Source organism: Myotis daubentonii, chromosome 10 (genome assembly GCF_963259705.1).
Source record: "Myotis daubentonii chromosome 10, mMyoDau2.1, whole genome shotgun sequence".
Lineage (NCBI taxonomy): Eukaryota > Metazoa > Chordata > Mammalia > Chiroptera > Vespertilionidae > Myotis > Myotis daubentonii.
In genome coordinates, this window is record NC_081849.1 from 59963818 (window position 1) to 59984030 (window position 20213).

General features: G+C 39.2%; 1 protein-coding gene across 4 annotated transcripts in view; it reads right to left on the reverse strand.

Annotated features, from left to right (window-relative positions):
- Window positions 1-9583: 9583 nt before the first annotated feature.
- MACC1 (MET transcriptional regulator MACC1) overlaps window positions 9584-20213 on the reverse strand; it is a 63876-nt gene continuing 53246 nt past the window's right edge. For 3 of the 4 annotated variants that reach the window (XM_059712502.1, XM_059712501.1, XM_059712504.1), the window contains 2 exons: window positions 13203-13424; window positions 9584-12514 (listed from right to left, as the gene is read on the reverse strand). In XM_059712502.1, the coding sequence (XP_059568485.1) occupies window positions 13212-13424 (213 nt within the window). In that variant the 3' untranslated portion in view covers window positions 9584-12514; window positions 13203-13211. Of the gene's footprint in view, window positions 12515-13202; window positions 13425-14048; window positions 14641-20213 lie in introns of those variants that run through there. The other variant, XM_059712505.1, reaches the window with a different exon arrangement.

Sequence of the window (20213 nt, forward strand, 5' to 3'; positions counted from 1 at the left end):
TCTACTGCTTTGTTAGGACTTAGCACAACCCTAAATAGCTTTATGTCCCAAGCACTCCATTTTACATATTCAAAATTGACTGCTTTGTTATTTCTCAGGTCTTCAGTTGCAGATTATTGGCTCAGCTCAGTGAATTTTGCTGTATTTGGACCTGGGTCTTGGCCCACAACTCCTTAATTTAACACAAGAAGGGTTAAGTCATAAGCCTATGGAGACCTACTTCCTTATCTGCAGAGCCCAGGCTGAATTAATGGGAGGTGTTCCCGCAATTAGAGAAGCAGTGCCTTGTGTACTCATTCTGGAACTTCCTTTAGAACATGAACTTCTTGAAAACAGGAGTTATGACCATATTTACACTTGTCTGTCAGGTGCTAAATACGTGTTCTAAATGAATGACTAAACGGATCAGTACACTCTGGACAGACCATTAGGTTTAGTACTAGGCAAACATTTGAAGAGCAGTATGGGCAAACCAAAGAGAAAGTAACAAATGCAGGGAAGAATCTGGGAATTCTTTATTCGAAATGAAGGAAGTTGGGATGTGTAGCCTAACAAGAAAATACGTTAAGATTGAGGGAATAATAGTTATCTCAAATGTCTGAATGTAGAATGGTGTTGGTGGAATAGGCTCCTCCCACTGACTACAAGATCCAGGAGAACAGGGAATAGGTCCTTTTTGTCCTCAGCACTTATTTTTTTTTAATATATTTTATTGATTTTTTTACAGAGAGGAAGGGAGAGGGATAGAGAGTTAGAAATATCAATCAGCTGCCTCCTGCACACCCCGTACTGGGGATGTGCCTGCAACCAAGGTACATGCCCTTGACCAGAATCAATCCTGGGACCCTTCAGTCCACAGGTTGATGCTCTATCCACTGAACCAAACCAGTTAGGGCTATCTGAGCACTTATGCCACATATTAGGCACACAACCAGAATTATCCTATATAATAAAGAGGCAATATGCAAATTGACCATCACACCCTTGCACAAGATGGCTGCCCCCATGTGGGCACAAGATGGCTGGCAGGAGAGGGCAGTTGGGGGTGACCAGGCCAGCAGGGAAGCAGTTAGGCGCTGATCAGGCTGGCAGGGGAGTGCTTAGGGGGTGATCAGGCTGGCAGGCAGGCAAGTGGTTGGGAGCCAGCAGTCCTGGATTGTGAGAGGGATATCCGACTGCCGGTTTAGTCCCGATCTGTGTGGGATCGGGCCTAAACTGGCAGCCAGACATCCTCTGAGGGGTCCCAGATTGGAGATGGTGCAGGCTGGGCTGAGGGACACCCGCCTCCCCCCCCCGCCCAGTGCACAAATTTCGTGCACTGGGCCTCTAGTTAAGTGATAAAGGAATGAAGGAACACGTTAATTAATGGCGTTCAGAAGTAGATTAGGGCTCAAGTATAGGCGGACCTTCATAAATGGAGAAATGATCAAAACTTAAATGACCTGTCTTTCTGAGTGGCGAGTTTTGCAGTATTTAAGCTGTTGAAATACAATCTGGATGATCATATGGTGGGTTTCTTTCAATTGTAAGATTTTCTGATCTATTCTCTGGACTTCCAATGCGTTACCCTTTATTTTCTGGATCAATTGGTTCTGACAACTATACTCAATTTGAATGTGACTGATATTCACCCAAACATCTTGGGAACCATGGTGAGTTTATCCAAACCTCTTGGAAATCATGGTGGTTGACCCAAGAAACACCAGAAAAGAAGCAGAGACAGGAATTCAATCCATCATTACTGGCAAAGGAAGACACAATGAAATAACAAAAATTTCTAAGTAGATATTCTATTAGACTCTTTTTTTTGTAAAGAACTTCAAACAATTAAAAAGATATTTTTGTATGGAAAATAAACTTGTTTATAAAAATAGAGAAATAAAAACATCAAAAATCAACTGCATTACATCTATGTGTATATACTTTTTATATATATTGCTACAATATGTTTACTGGTTGGGATGGGCCACCCTACATAATCCTATATAATATAGTAGAGGCCCGATACACGAAATTCATGCAAGGGGGTTGGCCCTCGCAGCTGCGGCAGCTTGCCTCAGCCCTCACTTCATCCAGAAGGTCATCTGGAAGGACATCCGGAAGGTCATTCAGCTGTCCCGTCTAATTAGCATATTTCGCTTTTATTATTATAGGTAATTTTAGATAATCCTTTTACAGATGGCTTTGACAGTCTACACTTTTATTCATTAGAGTGTTTTAGGGAGATATATCAACCCCTTTGCTCTAGGGATTCTTTCCAATTACCTTATCCAATATCCAGAAAATATTTATTTTTTTTATATCCCAAAATGTTTACCGTTTCTTTTCGAAAGACAGGAACAACTGTCAAAGCCACTTCTTCACAGTTAATTATAGCTGGGCCTCTCTCAAGGTCTTTTCCTGTACAAAGTACTTAGTCACACAGAATTATTTCTACTTGAAATAATCCTGTTTAGACAGGGTTGTAGTTTGTCTAAGACTTTTTTAAGCAGTGGAATGTTTTGAAATACAATCTCCTTTATTAATGTAAGAGCCTTGCCCGTAAACTTGAGTTAATTCTGTCAAGTCAGGAATTACTGATAGATTCCTGAATTTACTCAGAGCTTTAAATGTTGTGTTCCAAGTGCCCTTTGCCCCCAAAATCAAGGAGTGCATTAATGCAGTTGTCACTGTAATATTTAATAAGAAATCTTGTGTGCAATTTTTGAAACTTTCCATTTGAAGGTGTGTTTTTTTTTTGCTCCTAAATAATACAGAAGCTATCAATATACAAATAGGGCTGAGAAAGCAGGCAAGCTGGTCGATGATGCTTACTCTGCATTCCCAGTACACAGAAAAATGGAATTTAAGAAGTCTGTAGTCCAGAGAGAAGAAAAGTCTTCAAGTCCTCTGTTTTTATTATGTGCACAGTTGAAATTAACTGTCAAATGAGCTTTAAAGCTAGCTAAGTATAAACAGAAAAAAAATAAGAACTTATGGTTAACACAAGCATGTCTGTTGTTATGCCGCAAAACCACGGGGGAAGCAACAGGAATGAATTGCAGTAATGATGACAACAGCTTGTGCTATTTTTCATGTTTAATGTTTTGTAAACCCTTTAAGATAGTGAGCATTCACTCAAGGCCTTTCTACATATAAATTGAACTTTTGACCAATTATCCAATTATTTTTTCTGCCTTCTCTGTAATTATTTGCATGCCCAGCTCCTCCACTGGATAGAAAATGAAGTAAGAATGGATTTTCTTTGTTTACATCTCATGCTGTGCATAGTGCTTTAGACACAGATAGACAATGAACACTGTTTTCTCGAAAGTAGTTACTTTGTATATAGTTCTAAGACTAATAGGTCTACTTGTATTCTTGTTGCCAATGAGAAAAAAAGAGGAAGATAAGGCAAATGGTGAGGAGAAAGGGAAAGGGGTGGAGGAGGAGACTAACATTGACTGGATTGTCATAATTAAAACAATGAATTTCCATTCAAATATATTTGGATCATTGCTCACATACATGGTACTTGACTTGGCATAATTTAGTGTTCCTTAAATGCAAATTAATGGTTAAGTCACGGTCATGTTCTAGGGAATCTTGAGAAGGATTTCAAAAGATGCTTTACAAAAATTGTAAAGTAAACACTGAAAAGTTTTTTACACCTTCTCCATATTTTAAATATAATGTGCAGATGAATATGGTATGCCTAACACTGGTCTTTGTAAATCGAAATAATGTTTGACAAGTACTTTTTCCATAAACTGGCCAGTGAAATTGCAAAACTGTAAGTATGTGTATGTGTGTGTGTGTATAAATACATATGTATATACTAGAGGCCTGGTGCACAAAATTCATGCACCTATGTGGGGGGCGGATCCTTCAGCCTGGATTGCGAGAGAGCACAAGCCAGGCCAAGGGACCCACAGGTGCACAATCAGGATCGGGGAGGGATACAGGAGGTTGGCCAGTGGGAAGGGACCGAGGGAGGGCTCCAGGGCATGTCTGGCCCATCTCACTTAGTCCCAATTGGTTGGACCCCAGCAGCAAGCTAACCTACCAGTTGGAGCGTCTGCCCCCTGGTGGTCAGTGCATGTCATAGCGAATGGTTGAGTGGCCTTAGCATATCATTAGCATATTATGCTTCGATTGGTAGAATGGACATTTGGACACTTAGCATATTAGGCTCATATTAAATAGGATATATATATAAAAGAGTAATATGCAAACTAACCATCACTCTGACACAAAGATGGTGGCACTCATAGCTACAAGATGGCGGTGCCCAGTCCTCTCAGCCTGCTGGAGTCCTCCAGTACCAGGGGGCGGCCACTGAGAGCAGGGCCTGCTTGGCCATCACTGTGGTGACCCGGCTGAGTGGTCCCCACAGACAGCAGAGAACCAGGGGAGTGGGCCTAAGCCATCAGCAGGACATCCCCTGAGGGCTCCCAGACTGGAGTGGGTGCAGGTCGGGCTGAGGGACCCCCCCACCCCCATGCAGCCCCCTGTGCACGAATTTTGTGCACCAGGCCTCTAATATATATATTTGAATTAAGCGAATATTTCAGTGTTTTGTAATCAGGAAAATTGGTAACCGAGTAACTTACAGATGTCCTTGCAAAGATTATCCACATCAGAGTGGTATGAGCTTTATCAGGTCTGGTCCTCAGCCAAAATGTTAATTAGCAGGGTTTGTTCTTAGTATATTTCCCTATCAACTTTTGCACCTTATATTTAAGTTTTTGCCCTTTCCTCAAAATAGTCGGTCTTCAAATCAGTGACACATTCTTGTTATGATAGTTTCCATAACTCCCTTCACCTATAAAAATATCCCAAATCCCTTTTGAGCGACAGTGCAAAAAGCATGATAATGATTTAAAGTGTTCTCATTCCCTGTTTCATTTTTAACAGTGGCTTTCAAGTCTCAGGAAATCCCTCTTCCCGGTAAATTGAGAAAGGGTGCTTACCCCACTCGCACTGAAGAACCTAAAATATGGCCGCGGGGAAGACTTCTTAGCCCTCTCTCCCAAATTGCAGCTCCCAGGCACAGGTTTTGCTGCCTCTTCTCTCACATCCTTGTTCTGAATAATCCGCTTGCCTCACTCAGATTCAAACAAATCCTGCCTTTCTGCGCGACCCCCTAAGACACATTTCCTAGATTTGCTCAGTGTGATCTGCATGTTCTAAGCCTTCCATTGTTTTGGTTGTCTCAGTAACAAATGATAATCCCAGGCATTTCAGTGGTCAATAAAATATAAACAAATTTATAAAGGGGTCCAGGTTCGTGTCATAATCCCTACCCAGGACACCTAGTCTGTTCTTAGACTGTCTTCATAGTTTCCCACCTGTAGAAAGAGCATTCTTTATCCACAGCACTGAGATCCCATAGTGACAACAAAGAAGACCCAGAGGAAATTATCTACCAGTGCATATTATCTATACCAGTAGTTTTCATTAGTTCTAATAAGCAGAGTTTAATGATATAGCTTGCCTGAGGCCAGAGGACAATGTAGTGCAGTGGTTCTCAACCGTGGCTGCACATTAGAATCACCTGGGAATCTTTTTAAAATCATGATTTCTGGGCCTCATCCTCCGGAAATTCTGTTTCTTTGTTACTAATGTTGTGGCCACACCCCATAACAAAGAAACAGAATTTCTGGAGGATGAGGCCCAGAAATCAGGATTTTAAAAAGAATCCCAGGTGATTCTAATGTGCAGCCAAGGTTGAGAACCACTGATGTAGTGAGAGAGTTCCAGCTGTCTGCAATTCTGCTCATTCTGTGGGTCTGAAACACTTACCACTTCTCTGGCATCTATGAGTTAGTTGCCTGTGCTAGAGAAGGAAACTCAAAAAAGCTCTTTGCAGGACTGTTCAAAAGTCATTTGAACAAAGTAGTTGATTTCAGTAAATAAAAAGAAACAAAAATTGACCAAATCATTTTTCTTATGGGCTGAATTATCATGTGTTTTAATACTAACCTCCAGAAGCTAGGAATATGACTGTATTTGGAGATAGCAACTTTCAAGAGGTAATTAAGTTAAAATGAGGTCACTATGGTGGGTCTTAATCATGACTGGTGTCCTTAAAGAAGAGAAGATTGGGACACAGACTCAGGCAGGAGGTAAAAAAACACGTGAAGACACAGGGAGAAGATAACTATCACAAGCCGAGAGGCCTGGAACACATCCTCCCCTCGTGCTCTCAGGAGAAACCAACCTTGACACAACTTTGCTCTTGGCCTTGAAGAAAATAAGTCTGTTGTGTAAGCCATCCAGTCTGTGGTATTGTGTTGTGGCAGCCCTGGCAAATTAATGCACCTTTTCTAGTAGATAAACACAACATACTCAGGGCTTTACAGCGCTCTCATTAAGGACAGACTGGGAACCTTGCTCGAGGCAGCAGGCCAGAACAGGTGGCTTAATTTCTCACAGTTGGTTTGCAGCTCTCACATCTGAACTCGGACTCGTATCCCTAAGCACACAGCAATCTTCTTGGCAATCAAATTGGGGGGGGGGGAATAGAAAGGCTCTCTAAAAGAGTGAAAGGAGGACTTCAGATTTTTTTTTGTTTAAACTATCCATGAGAGCGTTGAAAACAGCTTTAGGAGTGTAACATCAAGTGTTCTTCCTTCCTCTTCTCATGAATAACTTTGATCACTAATCTTTTATTTGTCACAACCCACAGCATTCCACTCAACCCTGAGAAACATAATAGTACCTCCTGAAGAGCATTCCTCCACACGGAGTAAATTGTGAATATAACCAAATGAACATTAAACAGAAACATTGTTTTAAGAAAGCGCATGCCATTTTGTATGCCCCTTTCATTTTGCCCCATTTTCCATTGTCTTAAGAATTATCAAATTCCTTTAGCTCATATTGCCGTGCCCCTTCCTCCTTGGACGGTATTTAGAAGTTATTACAGATTCAAAAGGAGACGTAAAGGTCTGCAATGAAAAATCAGGTGGCTGAGAAGGACAGAAATACCTGCTTTTGTAATTCCATTCAGAGAATGTTCAAAGAAGTTTTCCCTGCTGTTTTTCACTGGCTGGTCATATTTTCTCATCGGGAGCCTCCTCCTCTCTCCCTCTCTCCCAATTTCTTTGGGCAGCAGGTGAGGTGCACCTACCAGGTATGGGTCCTGCTTGAGAGTGTGCAATTAAGGATATCTGTCCCTGGCCCTTCTGGGCCAGGTGAACCCATAGTCTTGACAGGGTTTTAAATGGCTCTGTCATGTCATCAGCAACTTATTAATAGTTTATAGAATGCAGATACTGCTGGTCAAGTTCCATTTAGCTAGTGTTTGATTTATTGCAGAAGTTTGTAGAAGCTGGCCCATTGCCCACGCTCATACGGACTCATATGACTAGTTTCTTGAATTACACGTGAAGCATAAAGGTTTCCTAACACAGAAAATAGTGTTGAGTTTAAACTCACTCACATTTTTAGTGGAAAATTGCTGTTGGTCTCCCCAATATCCATCTCTTCCCATTTCCAGGAACAGATCTTGATTAGACCCGGTGGTCTGGACAGGGTCAGAAGGAAAGAGCATGTGACCCAGATCTGACCAATCAGAGGGCCACTGATTACAGCCCTCAGTGATTGGCTGAGGGATGAACACAAAGCCTAAATGGTCCAATCATAGGGACTCTTTTTTTTTGAGTTATAAGGAAATAGTCTCTTGCCCTACCTATCAATCAGGGTTCATTCGGAAAAGCTGAGTCTCTGGCAGTGATGTACAATAGGATTTATCACAATGATTGGACCATACACATTACCTGGTTTTTTCTTTTGTTTCTGGCACTGAGCCGGAAGTTATAGGTCTGCTTGAGTGAAGGAAAAATGGGCATGGGCTTGGGAAGAGCAGGGACAACTAGAATCTGCATTTGTCAGCCACTGACACCCATGTTGGTCCCTCCCAGGCTCCAAGCCTGCAACCCAGCTGCTGTGGATAACCCACAGAAGTGGTGCTCTGCTGCAGACTCACACCCACACGTGGCCAGGATTTGGGGAAGGGAAAGGCCGAGAACCTAGGGAAACTGGGCCTGCAGGCCCGGCAGCTGCCTCCCCCACTGACAAACTGAGTCAGCGGCTGCAATGGGGCCTGACCCACCTCTACCTTCCAGGAGTCACAATGGCTACTGTTCCACTGTGACCATCCAGATCTTCCAAGGATTTCTCTTGAGGCAAACTCTAACCAGAATATTCAGTGGAGAGAACAGAACTCTGGGAAACATCGTTTAGTTTGGCCAAAGTGACACATTACAAAGCCATGACACCTGAGACTGGAACAGTGGGAAAGGTGAGGCCGAGCTGCCGCAGCATCCTGCCCATAAAGAGAACACAGAACTGCTGGGCTGCTTTGTGGGGCCTGAGGGTGAAACATGTAATTAAAGGCAGAGAAAGGGGGAGGGGGAAACCCAAACAAGCAGTTTGATTACTCCCCCAAGTCCTGGAATTCCTGAGACTACCCTTGGAGTTTTCAGTTGGGAGGGACAGTACATTCTTTGTGCTGAAGCTGATTTGAAATGGGTTCTCTGACACCAGCTCCAGAGGACTGCTCAGTGAGTCTCAGCATAGGGTTGCTGAGGTTGCTCTAACTGAAGTTTCTTCGTAGTTTTAAAGAGCAGCCTTAAGTTGCATTAAATCAATCCTGGAGAAAACAAAGCAACAGTTATTTTGTATCTTATCATTGATTAGTTAAGGAGAAAAAGTAAAATATATATTCCATTTTTAAGAAGATCAGCACAAAGAGAGGAAGACAATGTTCCCATTGTCTCTGGATAGTCTTCTTTCATTAGAGCATTAGACCATAATCAAGTTCTCTGCTGTCTCTCCCCTCACACTTTCCTCACTTTCCACCATGAAGTAAGAGGCCTGGGTGAGCACTGAATCATATTTTCTGGGAGTAAAATCCAACAGAATGGATTTTCTGACTATGACAAAGTGTAGTAACTAATTGCATATCATTAAAACTTAACATGCGTACAGTCAACACTACATGGCACTTGCCAATCTCAGATACTCCTTATAATACTGAATTTGGTAGAATCAGTATAAGTAAAACTAGTAACTTCATTGTGACTCAATTTTGATTTTCAACTACTACTCATATATTTATATGAATATATTAAATGTCTCAGTACATTCCAAAGGTACAAGTCTGAACTTAAATATTAGAAACAATTAAAATCTGCTTCCTGGTAGTCTCAAATGTCTCAGAACAGAAAGGAAGAAGCCACAGCTCCTCCTACTCACCCCCAGAAGAATAACCAAAAAGAGTACTATAGAAGGAAAATGAGATATAATACATTAAGGTCAAAGTGAGGTTATTCAGCTCATCACCCCTCCTCAGAGTCACTATCCTTTTAAAAGTAGAACTACTCATTGGAGAGAGAATACCTGACTGTCTTTTTAGCAAGTGCCTGTAATCCTTTGTAATTCTACAATGAAAGTAAGGCATAATTAAGCTGATCACATTAGTTATAAATATATTTTTCAATGCGGAAAAATTAATTCAACATGAAATTTAACAAATGACAAATCACTGAAAAGACTTTCTCCAAAAATATTTTATAGAAACAAAATCATTGAATATATTTGCAAAATCATCTTAATACACTGATAAATGTCTCAAATTCTTAATCTATTTTATTCTAATATCTTTACATTTCATATAGGCAGATCTTAATTATTTTAATTAGTTTTACAATCAAAATGACTATTTTCAGGCTCTTAATAATTCATTTAGAAAAAGTTCAGCTTATATAAATAAATTAAGCTATTATATAATGGGATTTAGGTGTGTATTTTTACAGCTTAAAAACTATTTCTCTGGTGGGATGACAAAAATTTGTTTATCTAAAAGCATGTTCTTCCAGTTTAATAAAGATTCTCTTCTTCCTATAGAAATGGAGGAAATTAATGCAGTGGTTCTTGACTGGGGACCCTGGACCAGAGGCATCTGCATCACCATCCTCAGGCACCTGGACCTGCCCCATCAGAAATTCTGAGGGTGGGGCTCAGCAGTCAGTGCCAACAAACTCTCCAGGTGGTTATTGTATTCTGATGAATGTCTTTGGAATAAGCCCACCTGGTATAATGCCAACATATGATCTTGGAACTTCACTCGCTAAGCTCTACAGCAGCACATGAGAAAACACTCCATATGGGAGAGCAGGGAAGAATTTCTATGTATAAGAAGAAACAAGATCTATTTTCATTAGAAAAGCCTCCAGCAGCATAATTTTTCATTATTCTCCTTGTCCTTCGAATTGCTTCAAATATTTCTTAGGCATTACAAAAATTAAAGAAAATACAATTTACATGAGCACAGTATAAAAATTCAAGTTTTGAATTTTCAAATTACAGTATTATACGATTTTGAGTGTACTTTCTCTATTGCATTTTCATATCACATAGTCAAAGCTGTTTACTAGCGGCAACTTTTTTTTTATCAACACCACCCATTAATGTAGTTCATTCTGCTCCTTCCAGGGAACTAGTCATCCCCTAGTTCAAAATTTCATATGGTATTTTCTACAAAAATGTGTTGTATCCGTTATCAACATGAGCAGTTAATAAGCCACTGTGGCAGGCACCTCCTTAATTGACCTTCATATTAGGGCTTTAACAGACAGAAGTAGAGGATTGCGGCGTACACAGAAAAATTGTTATGTTGCAAGCTGAGCACTGAACTAAAATCTCATCCTGAGGCATCATTAGAGGGAAAGACTGAGGAAACGAAAGGACTATCTATGCTTCCAAAATTGTTGAATAAATTTTAGATTAATTGTTTTTGATGCTTTTAATGTTATCAAGGATGGGATTTAAGTGCTTTATTAATTCCCTTGATTTGCTGCCACATATTAAAGGCAATTCATGATTACTGAGCTAATCTTTTCTGATTATGGAAATCCATTATGGAAAGAAAACTAGAAATGATTTATAAAATATTAGAATATATTTATAAGAACAGAAAGTTTGGACATGGGTTTAAAATTTGAGAGGATTTATTACAAGATTATAAAATATATTTGTGTCTATTAATATTGAAACCATCGCTTCATCCTTAAGTTACAAAGATCGTGTTTTTCATTTTTTAAACTCTTCTTAAACTTCCCAGCCACAATCACAACACATGATGCTATGTAAACCTGAAGTGACTTATTTCATCTTACTTCCCCAACCAGCTAACAAAATCTCTGTCTTCTCAGACCCTGGAGCCTAGAGAAACCCAGTTATTAATTCCTTCCCGAAATTCTCTGATTTGCTGACATGTTAATAAGATTCCAAGAATGTTCTAAAGAAAGCAAAATTACCACTCAATGATTGTGTCCTGAACTTCCAAGTCATTTTTTCCCTCTCCCAGAATTTAGTTTCAACTAAAATAAATTCCATCCTTGAATGTGTGTATGTAACTCCTTGGTCAGGCTTCGTACTGTTATCATCAAATATAAATATAGAAAGCCGTAGAGATTGTTCTGAAACCCTAATTCAAGTTACCTTTGCCAGCATACCAAATATTTAATTAAATATTAAAAGCTCTGAAAAGATTCTGCTTTCACTTTTCAGTCAAATGGACATGTTCTATTCAGCATCCCAAACAAAATCCTTATTCAGCTTGTCCACATTACCTTTGAAGGTGTGTCTTTCTTTCCCTTACTCCTTCACCCTTTCAGGCATTGCCTGCCTGGCCTGCACCCCCTCCCTCCAGAGGGCCTCAGTGGTCTGAGGGACTCCATCCTCCACCATCCCAGACTGGAAGCAATGCCTCCTCCTTCGGGCTCATCATGCCTTTCCCAGCGAAAACTCACTTGACCCCCCCCCCCCCCCGATTCAGATGATGGCCACCTATCTATACTAGTATAGCTTTTGGCATCCTAGCCTCTCCATGGAAGCCATTATTCCAGATGCCATTTACATTTAACTGCATAATTTTTTTTTATTATTATCTGTATCCATCACTTTGCAATCCTGATGTCAGAGAGCATGCTGGTTTTATTTTCCCATTATTAACCTCAAGAATGTATGTGCCTACCACAAAAAAGGAACACTCACTCCATCTGTCAACTGAATGACAATAAATGAATGAGCATCCAAAATATATAAATACTGGCAGGTGTCCAGAGGGTTGAACCCATGAGTAAGCACAGACCATTTCTTTATGAACTCGCTGCCAGTAGTTTGCCTTTATTCTGGCCCAGATTCCTATATCATCTTTATAAAACACTCTGGTACATAAACACACACATGTGTCTGCATGAGCATGTGAGCATGCACACACACAGGTATCAGTGTTTTGAGTGGTTAAGACTATTACATTCAACAGTGATAAAGGAAGGTTTTATTTTTAAAAATAACCCCTGTTATTAAAAATCCCTGAGACTTAATGAACTATTCTACATTAGGATCCTGAAGAAAGGTCAAGGATTAGCTGGTCCCAAGATGCTGGAGGAAGGTGGTGGAAACTCGTGTCCATGTTTGCAGGCAACAGATTTCTGATAACTCACACATCCCCTTTGGCAGTCTGTCAAGAGACGGTGAACAAGAGCAATGAGCTTTAATTAGAATGAAATAGCTACCATATCCCTGTAAGTTTTAATATGCATTTACTATTATATTCTAGATTTTAAAAAAACAAAACCAGGTTTTTCAAAGAGAAAACCTACTTTTCACTAGCTTTTAATCCTGAACATCCTATCCAGTTCTTAGTTTCTTCATATGGAAAATGGGAATAATGCTGGCAAACTCCACTGAGAAATAAGAGATCAGATATAGGAAGCCTGCAGCCCTGTGCACAAAGTGTGTGTTTGCTTCTGCTCTCTCCCTGTCTGCCTCCTGGTAAAATGGCATGGTTCACATTGAGAGCTTCTAGTTTATCTGGGTATTGGGTGATGTGATTATACTAATAGTCATTTGTTTTAACTTCAAGAAATTAAAAGTAACTTTGAAAGGGAGGGAGGGTTTTTCTTTTCTTTCTCAACAACAAAGCAGCCCAATGTTTGCATCTGAAATAGATACAAAAATTCATGTCTGGTTATAAAACCCATTTTAGATTTTGTGTTCTGCTGTGCTTTCACATGGGAAATGTATTTTCAAACGGGAAAAATAGAAGCACTGTTTTTCCGAGGACTTTCTCTTTCACACACGCACACACACACACACACACACGCACACATTTTCCCCTATTATTCTCCCTCCTCCACAAGACATACCCTTCATTTCTATACTTCTTCGGAAGTGGAGAATGCCGTTGCTCTCAAAACCTCCAAAGAATGTACTAGTAGTAAAGCTCCGGTTAAGTCTCGCCATTGTTTGGTCACAGGGTTTTTCATTCTGTCCAACGCAGACTGCAGGTCTTGTAACACATCTCTGTAGCTATTTCCGTAGTGAGCACCCCAAGTATAGAGAAAATCATAAGCAGGTTTCCACATCATCTATAAAGAAAAAAAAATAGGCTGGAGTAGTGTGGAAGGAAAACAGGGTGTGAAACAGATGCCTAAAAAGGGCTTAAAAGCCTCCTAAGACTTAAAAGAAAATGAAATAGTAATTATATATGGACTTACTTAATGTCATAGAAAACATGTTTTAATAACTATCAGTTTCCTATGATAGCCTTGCGTCTCTAAACCAAGGACTACAAGCAGGGTCTTACTTCCTCTTGACCCACCATCTATACATTGTGCCTTGCCTTGATGTGAATATAAAATTATTTGTGCAATATTTAGATGATAACATGTTATTGAGATAATATTTTCACGCTCTGAGACACTTTTAAGCTTAAAATAATAATTCTTTCACTGTTATATGCATCTGTGTTGAGTTTATGACCACATAGCATAAGAAGGAGATGTGCAGTATTTCAATGCTTAAAGTCATTTTATTCAAGCAAGTCTATAAACAAGGGAAAATGTAGCCTCATGACCACGTCAAAGGGAAAGCAAAAATCTAATTATCTAATTAAAAATGTAATTTAATAATACATTTTATGACCAAAAGAAAGATCAATATTCAACACTTCATTATGCTTTCCCTCATTACCCACCCATACCAATGACATCATTGTTTCCATAGAAATAAATGCACGTCAAAGAGGATCTTCATGCACAGGAGAATATGTAATGGTAACCAGGGCAACCAGGCTGAGAGAGAATAGAGACAAAGGCTGACCAAATAAGACAAATTGTATAATACTCACACACACACAGACACCTTAAAATAAATTTTCTCTAGGAAAACAACAAAATGAACCATGCAGCTATAATTGGAATATTTGAAAAATAAACTTTATTACTTGCTACTTATTTGGGCTCACTAAACTAATTCATTTGTAATGTTATCACTTGCAAAATGCAGGAACACAGACTGAGCTAAATATTATGCAGAGTTGCCTTCTTAAAATAGGGCCCCCATTGACAGTAATAGCAAATGAAGTAGGGCCTTGGGATATAATTGTTCACCCTCCTCTGATATCCCCATATATGCTACTATGTAAGTTAAAAGAATGAAAGACCTCTATAAGAACTATCATTATGTTTCAAGTCAATCTATACAAAAGGCCATTCATCAGGCTCAAAATATCATTTGAAGTTATTTGTCCACACTGGCATTGCTTGGGTGTCATGAACAGCCATATCTTTACAAAGTTTGATTCTGCAAAGCAGAGAAGGGAAGACAATTATCAAAATTATATCATATCAAGGTGGTCATGATGCAGCAACAGAAATCTTCCCAATTTTTTGTATAAGTTTCACCCAAACCAACCTACCACTCTGAAAGAATGTGAATGAGGTGTTCTCTCGCCTATTTTTCTAAGCACTGACTGAAATCAAACCTCCTAAAAGTACAGGCCACCACTAATAGCTCAGCAGTGGAAGATAAGTTGGGGCACATTAATAGAGCCTTTTTGCCAGACTCAATCTTGTCTGTTACAGCTCAGATGCAAAGAAGCACTAAGACAGCAGGTTACTCTGGAGTTGGTAACCCTCTGTAAAAGCTCTGACACCTGTATGCTATGTTGCATTCACTTAATTTTCCCTGATGCTCAACTAACAGGTACATTATTTTTCAATTTGTCATGTATTGTTTAAAATAATGGTGTTTACATGTAAAAGATTCTAAGACTTTAACCTACGTCCTTTAGTGACAGAGTCTGACAAAAGATGTATTTGAGGACATTTAACAATAAACAACAACTGAGAGCATTTCAGAACCAAGGTGATAGCAGAGTATCACAGAAAACCGATGTCTCTTAAGAACTGTGGACACAGGCAGTAGGGTGATGAGGGTCTGCAGGGAGGAGGGGAGGACAGGAATGGGCTGGAAGAGGTTAATGAGAGGAAAAGGAGAACCTATGTAGTACTTTCAACAATAAATATCTTTAAAAATTAAAAAGAAATCACAAATAGGTAATTTTCTGGTTTTTCACTATTCTACAGATTCAAAATACCTTCACAGTCAAAACGGCCCCACTGACTTCTCAGGGAGAAAGCGCTGCATCCCATGTCTTGCTGCTGCATGTGGATTGCTCTGTATAGACAAGCCGGAGGGATTCTTAACCAGGAAGCAGCCCTAGTGCTGCGGGGAACAGGAAATACACCAAGGTGATGCAGGAGTTGGAAACTGCTAATTCAGAAGTCCAGTGAGACATCTATCTGCTCAGGCAGAGGGCAAGAAACCTCACTCATTATTCAATTTGTACTCATAGCAGGACAGTGAGGCCAGCTCTTACAATTTAGAAAAAATTTGGATAGATTACTTCATCCTGGCCCTAATTAAGACTTCTGAAAGTGTAAAAAGACTTCTCAGAGGTCCCCTCAATGACTCTGAAGTGCAAGGAGGGATATTGCCCTAAACTCACTGGAAATTCCCTAGAGTCTAAGCCATAAGCGGCCTAGAAATGGATACAATTGCAATGGGCTGAAAACACTAGGAAAATGGTAAATTTCATGATCTGTACTAAAATATGAGCATATTTTGCATCCTATTTTTTTCCTCTTTGCAGCAAACTAGACTTGAATATTTCTTCAGTGCTCAATTTGATTTTCTATATATAATATCATTGGTTGCTTGCAACACAGATGAAGAAAAGCACTATTGTAGCACAGATACAATGGAAAGATTCAAAATACATTGTCGTTCATTATATAATTATTTCACTTTTTAAACTAAGAATTATTGAATACCTACCAATATAAGTGATTTTGTTACATGAAGGGATAAAATTATTACTATAGTATGGCTCTTGTTTTTAGTTTATAACATAGAAGGGAGATGCGTACTTGAACAAGTGCCCAATGTATAAAAAACAGGACTTGGTAAATAATAACAACTAAAAAAATGCAAAAAAATTACTTGTATATTTTAATTCAGTGTGAGATAGAAATGATAGTTCCATTAACTGAGGACCTCTATGGTATAAAACAAAGAGAAATGGGTGTTGGCGTCATACTACCAAAACCTGGCTTCACATCTGCGTTCCATTGCCTATTGAATGGGTCAATGTGAGTAAATTGATCAAATTATCTGGTTATTTTAATCCATAAAATATGGGTACTAACTTCCAAGTCCTGTTTCCAAGACACTTCATGAAGTGTCTGGCATATAGTAGGAATATGAGTACTTTTTGGGTGAGGTCAAGATAAGAAGTAAAGGAGGGGCTATCTGATAAGAAACTGAATGTGGAGATGACCTCCAGAGAGCAGTGGAGGGTTTAGCATCATTCATGATAAAGTAATGATAAAAGGCATGAGAGTAGAGGAGAATGCTAAGGAAGAGGATAAAGGGATGAAAAATTTAACCCTCAATTAAGTCTACAATTAGGGGCACAGTATGAAATAAAAACAACAAAAAATGGAGAGAAACTGGAGCCAGAATGATGGAAAATGAAACAGGGTGCTACATATTGCAAAAGCCAAGGCCTAATAACATTCCAAAAGACTGGCAGTGGTTTGCTGAAGCCAGGTCCCACCAGCTCCCCAGAGCCCGCTGTTCACATAGCCTCCCAACTCCATGTTCAGTGACATATTGGGAGAGTAAAATCATCCATGTTAGAGTATTTACACTTTGGAAATTGGCAACAGCTACAATTGAAAAGTAGGTTGTTAAACATCTACCACATGTTACTCACTAAGGACATCCCTTTTCTGTTACCTCCTCTGCTACCCCTAACATCAAGTAACGTGGAAACATGAAGGAAAACAAAAAAGCTAGGATTTGGGCAATTAGTCTTTGGAAACTTTGGAGAAGGCAGTTTAAAGAGAGAGGTGTAGGGAAGACTTCAGGAATGAGTAGGCATCAAGGAATTAAAAGGCACACAACAAATGGGTCACATTTGGAATTTGAAAGTTAAAGAGAGACAAAGCTAGGAGGAGAAACAGTGAAAAGTAAAAGTGTTTTTAAAAGGGAAAATATGTAAAAAGTAATATTCTACAATAAAAAGGAAGGTTTGTTTTGAATCCTAACTTTGCTAGATGGAAAATTTCGGGTTGAGAATTAAAGTGACAGAATATGTAAAACACTCAAGAAAAAAGAGTTAAATTCCTTTTAAGCAGGAAACCAAAAGCAAATATTAAAATTATTACGGAGCAGGGGTAGGTAATTAGGGGGCAAGTATCAAGAAAAAATTGAATGGGAATTGGGTCAAAAGTAAATGTTATAGTTATGTATCTTTTTTTTAATATATTTTATTGATTTTTTACAGAGAGGAAGGGAGAGAGATAGAGAGTTAGAAACATCGATGAGAGAGAAACATCAATCAGCTGCCTCCTGCACATCTCCCACTGGGGATATGCCCGCAACCCAGGTACATGCCCTTGACCGGAATCGAACCTGGGACCTTTCAGTCCGCAGGCCGACGCTCTATCCACTGAGCCAAACCGGTTTCGGCTACAGTTATGTATCTTGACACACTGATAAAAAATGTTAAATTTGGGGAACTCTGTTTTCCTTTAATAAGCAAATGTCTGTCAGATATGGTAAAAATAACTTTCTTTATTGAGAATTGCCTTAACAACACTTGACAAAGTCCAGCTTTCATCAATGCAATAAACAACTGTTTGTTGTCCTTTATGATATAGATATATGACACTAGACCTCAGCCCTTAAATACTCATATTCCTTTTTCTTTTGGCATTTCTTATTATCTTATGTCATTTTAGTTTTCTTACTCAGCAAGTAAACATATATTATTAAAGGCAAAGACACAAGAGGTAACTTGAATATATTAATTAACTATGGACTTTATAAAGCTATGTTAAAAAATACATACAAATCAAGGCCACAAAGAATTCTAAACTGTGTGGTAGATTAAAGAGAAATGAAGTCATTTTCTCTGGAAATGTTTGAATGAATAAAATGAGTAAAATAAACAATATCCTTTCCAAGATAACCTAAGTTATGTCCTCCAAAAGCTGGAAATGAGTGGTGGACTGCCAGGACCTCTTCCAGGTTTATGTTATCTATCTATTCAGTGGTTTTAAAATAGTTCTGCTCTTGCTCAATGTTATGATTTAAGGGAAAATATTCAGAAACTGCACTAATGCTTTGACAAATCAAAAGGAAAGCGTGCTCCTGAGGGTTTGCTTTAGTAGAATTATTCTTAACCACAAAATAATTCCGCTCAGAGCCGTCTCACTTCTGTCACAAATATTGGACCCTCAGGCATCATTCTTACCCCTCTACTCTTAGATATTTTAAATGGTAACTTCATGGTGTTACTTGTTCATCTTTGAATGGGAAGCATAAGGCTGATCAAAATGCAGAGTTGTTAATTTCTCATCTCTGTGCTTTGATCTGTGTATGGAAAGGGCAGCAGCATCAATAAGCATTTAATCTATCAGAGTTGAGCAGTTTTCTGAAGTCCCAGCATTTGTGTGGGAGAAATATGTGTTGCTTTAGTTTATCTTCTAGGTACTAGAGGACAAAGACAAAGGTAAAGGAGCAATGAAAAAGTGATAAATGGAATAACAAAAGAAAAGAAACATGGGTAGAGATTTAAAAAATGAAGTTTTCCAAATTTAGAGTGACTATTCCCAGAAGCCAGTAAGATTTTAGATAATAGTCTAGATAATGAAATGCAACATGAATAAAAGCAATTCATATTGGAGCATAGCAGCTATGTCTTTTTTGAGCTTGTAAAATATGAATAGCATAAAGAAAGCAATTAGTTTTAACTACCTTTGGATAATTACATTTTACTACATTAAAGGATTAATAATCCACTTATTTTCCTCATAAAACTATAAAAGCAATGTTCCATTTTTAGTATAATTAGTTGCAGAAATATTAAGGTAAATTTGCCTTATTAATAATTATTTATCATTTACAATTTCCAGGCAGTCCTTCCAGCACCTATAATTGGTAAGTTCATAAATGCTGTTGAAGAGGAAGTCGCCTTTATCTTCAGAATAAAACATATTAAGGGTCCCTATTTCCTCAGAAGGAAGATGATATTTGGGTAAAACTTGACATAAGATTCTCTTGGAAAAGACTCTAAGACAACCAAGCTTTGTTTGTTCTAGGAATAACCAACCACTTGGAATGCCAGGGGTTAAGAATGAGCCAGAGAATATGGAAGACCCATTCCTTGTTAGTACATTTGCTCAAAATAGTCTAATACCATAAGGAAACCTGCTGGCCAAACCATTCTCACAAATTCCTAGTTAGGAAGATTCCAGGCTGCTTCCTTGTCATCCAACCCTCAACCTCCACCACAACTATACATTGGTAGAAACTCTGAACATCATAGTTTAAAGAAACTGGGCTTCTCTAATCCAATCTTTCAATGTGGAGGTAAATGAAAGAAAATACAGGGTGTGGAAAAAGTAGGTTTATAGTTGTGAGTATGTGAAACACAGTTTATTCTTGTATTATTATTTACTAGAGGCCTAGTACACAAAATTTGTGCACTCGGGGGGGGGGTCCCCCAGCTTGCCCTATGCCCTCTCATAGTGCGGGAGCCCTGTGATCTATTGCCCCAAAGAGGTAGGCCCTATCCACCAATCCGGGGCTCCTCAATGGATTGCCCCAAAGAGGTAGGCCGGAGCCAGGGATCCTGCCTCCATGCTGCACAGAACCGTGGGACCCCCAGGCCTCACCACGCAGAGCCACCGGGACCCGCCTCCACGTCACGCATGCAGCATCAAGTCCTCGCCCACCTGTGCGTACCTGCTGCACACGCAGTCTCCTGGTGATGGATTGTGACAGCGTGAGAGCATCACGGTGTG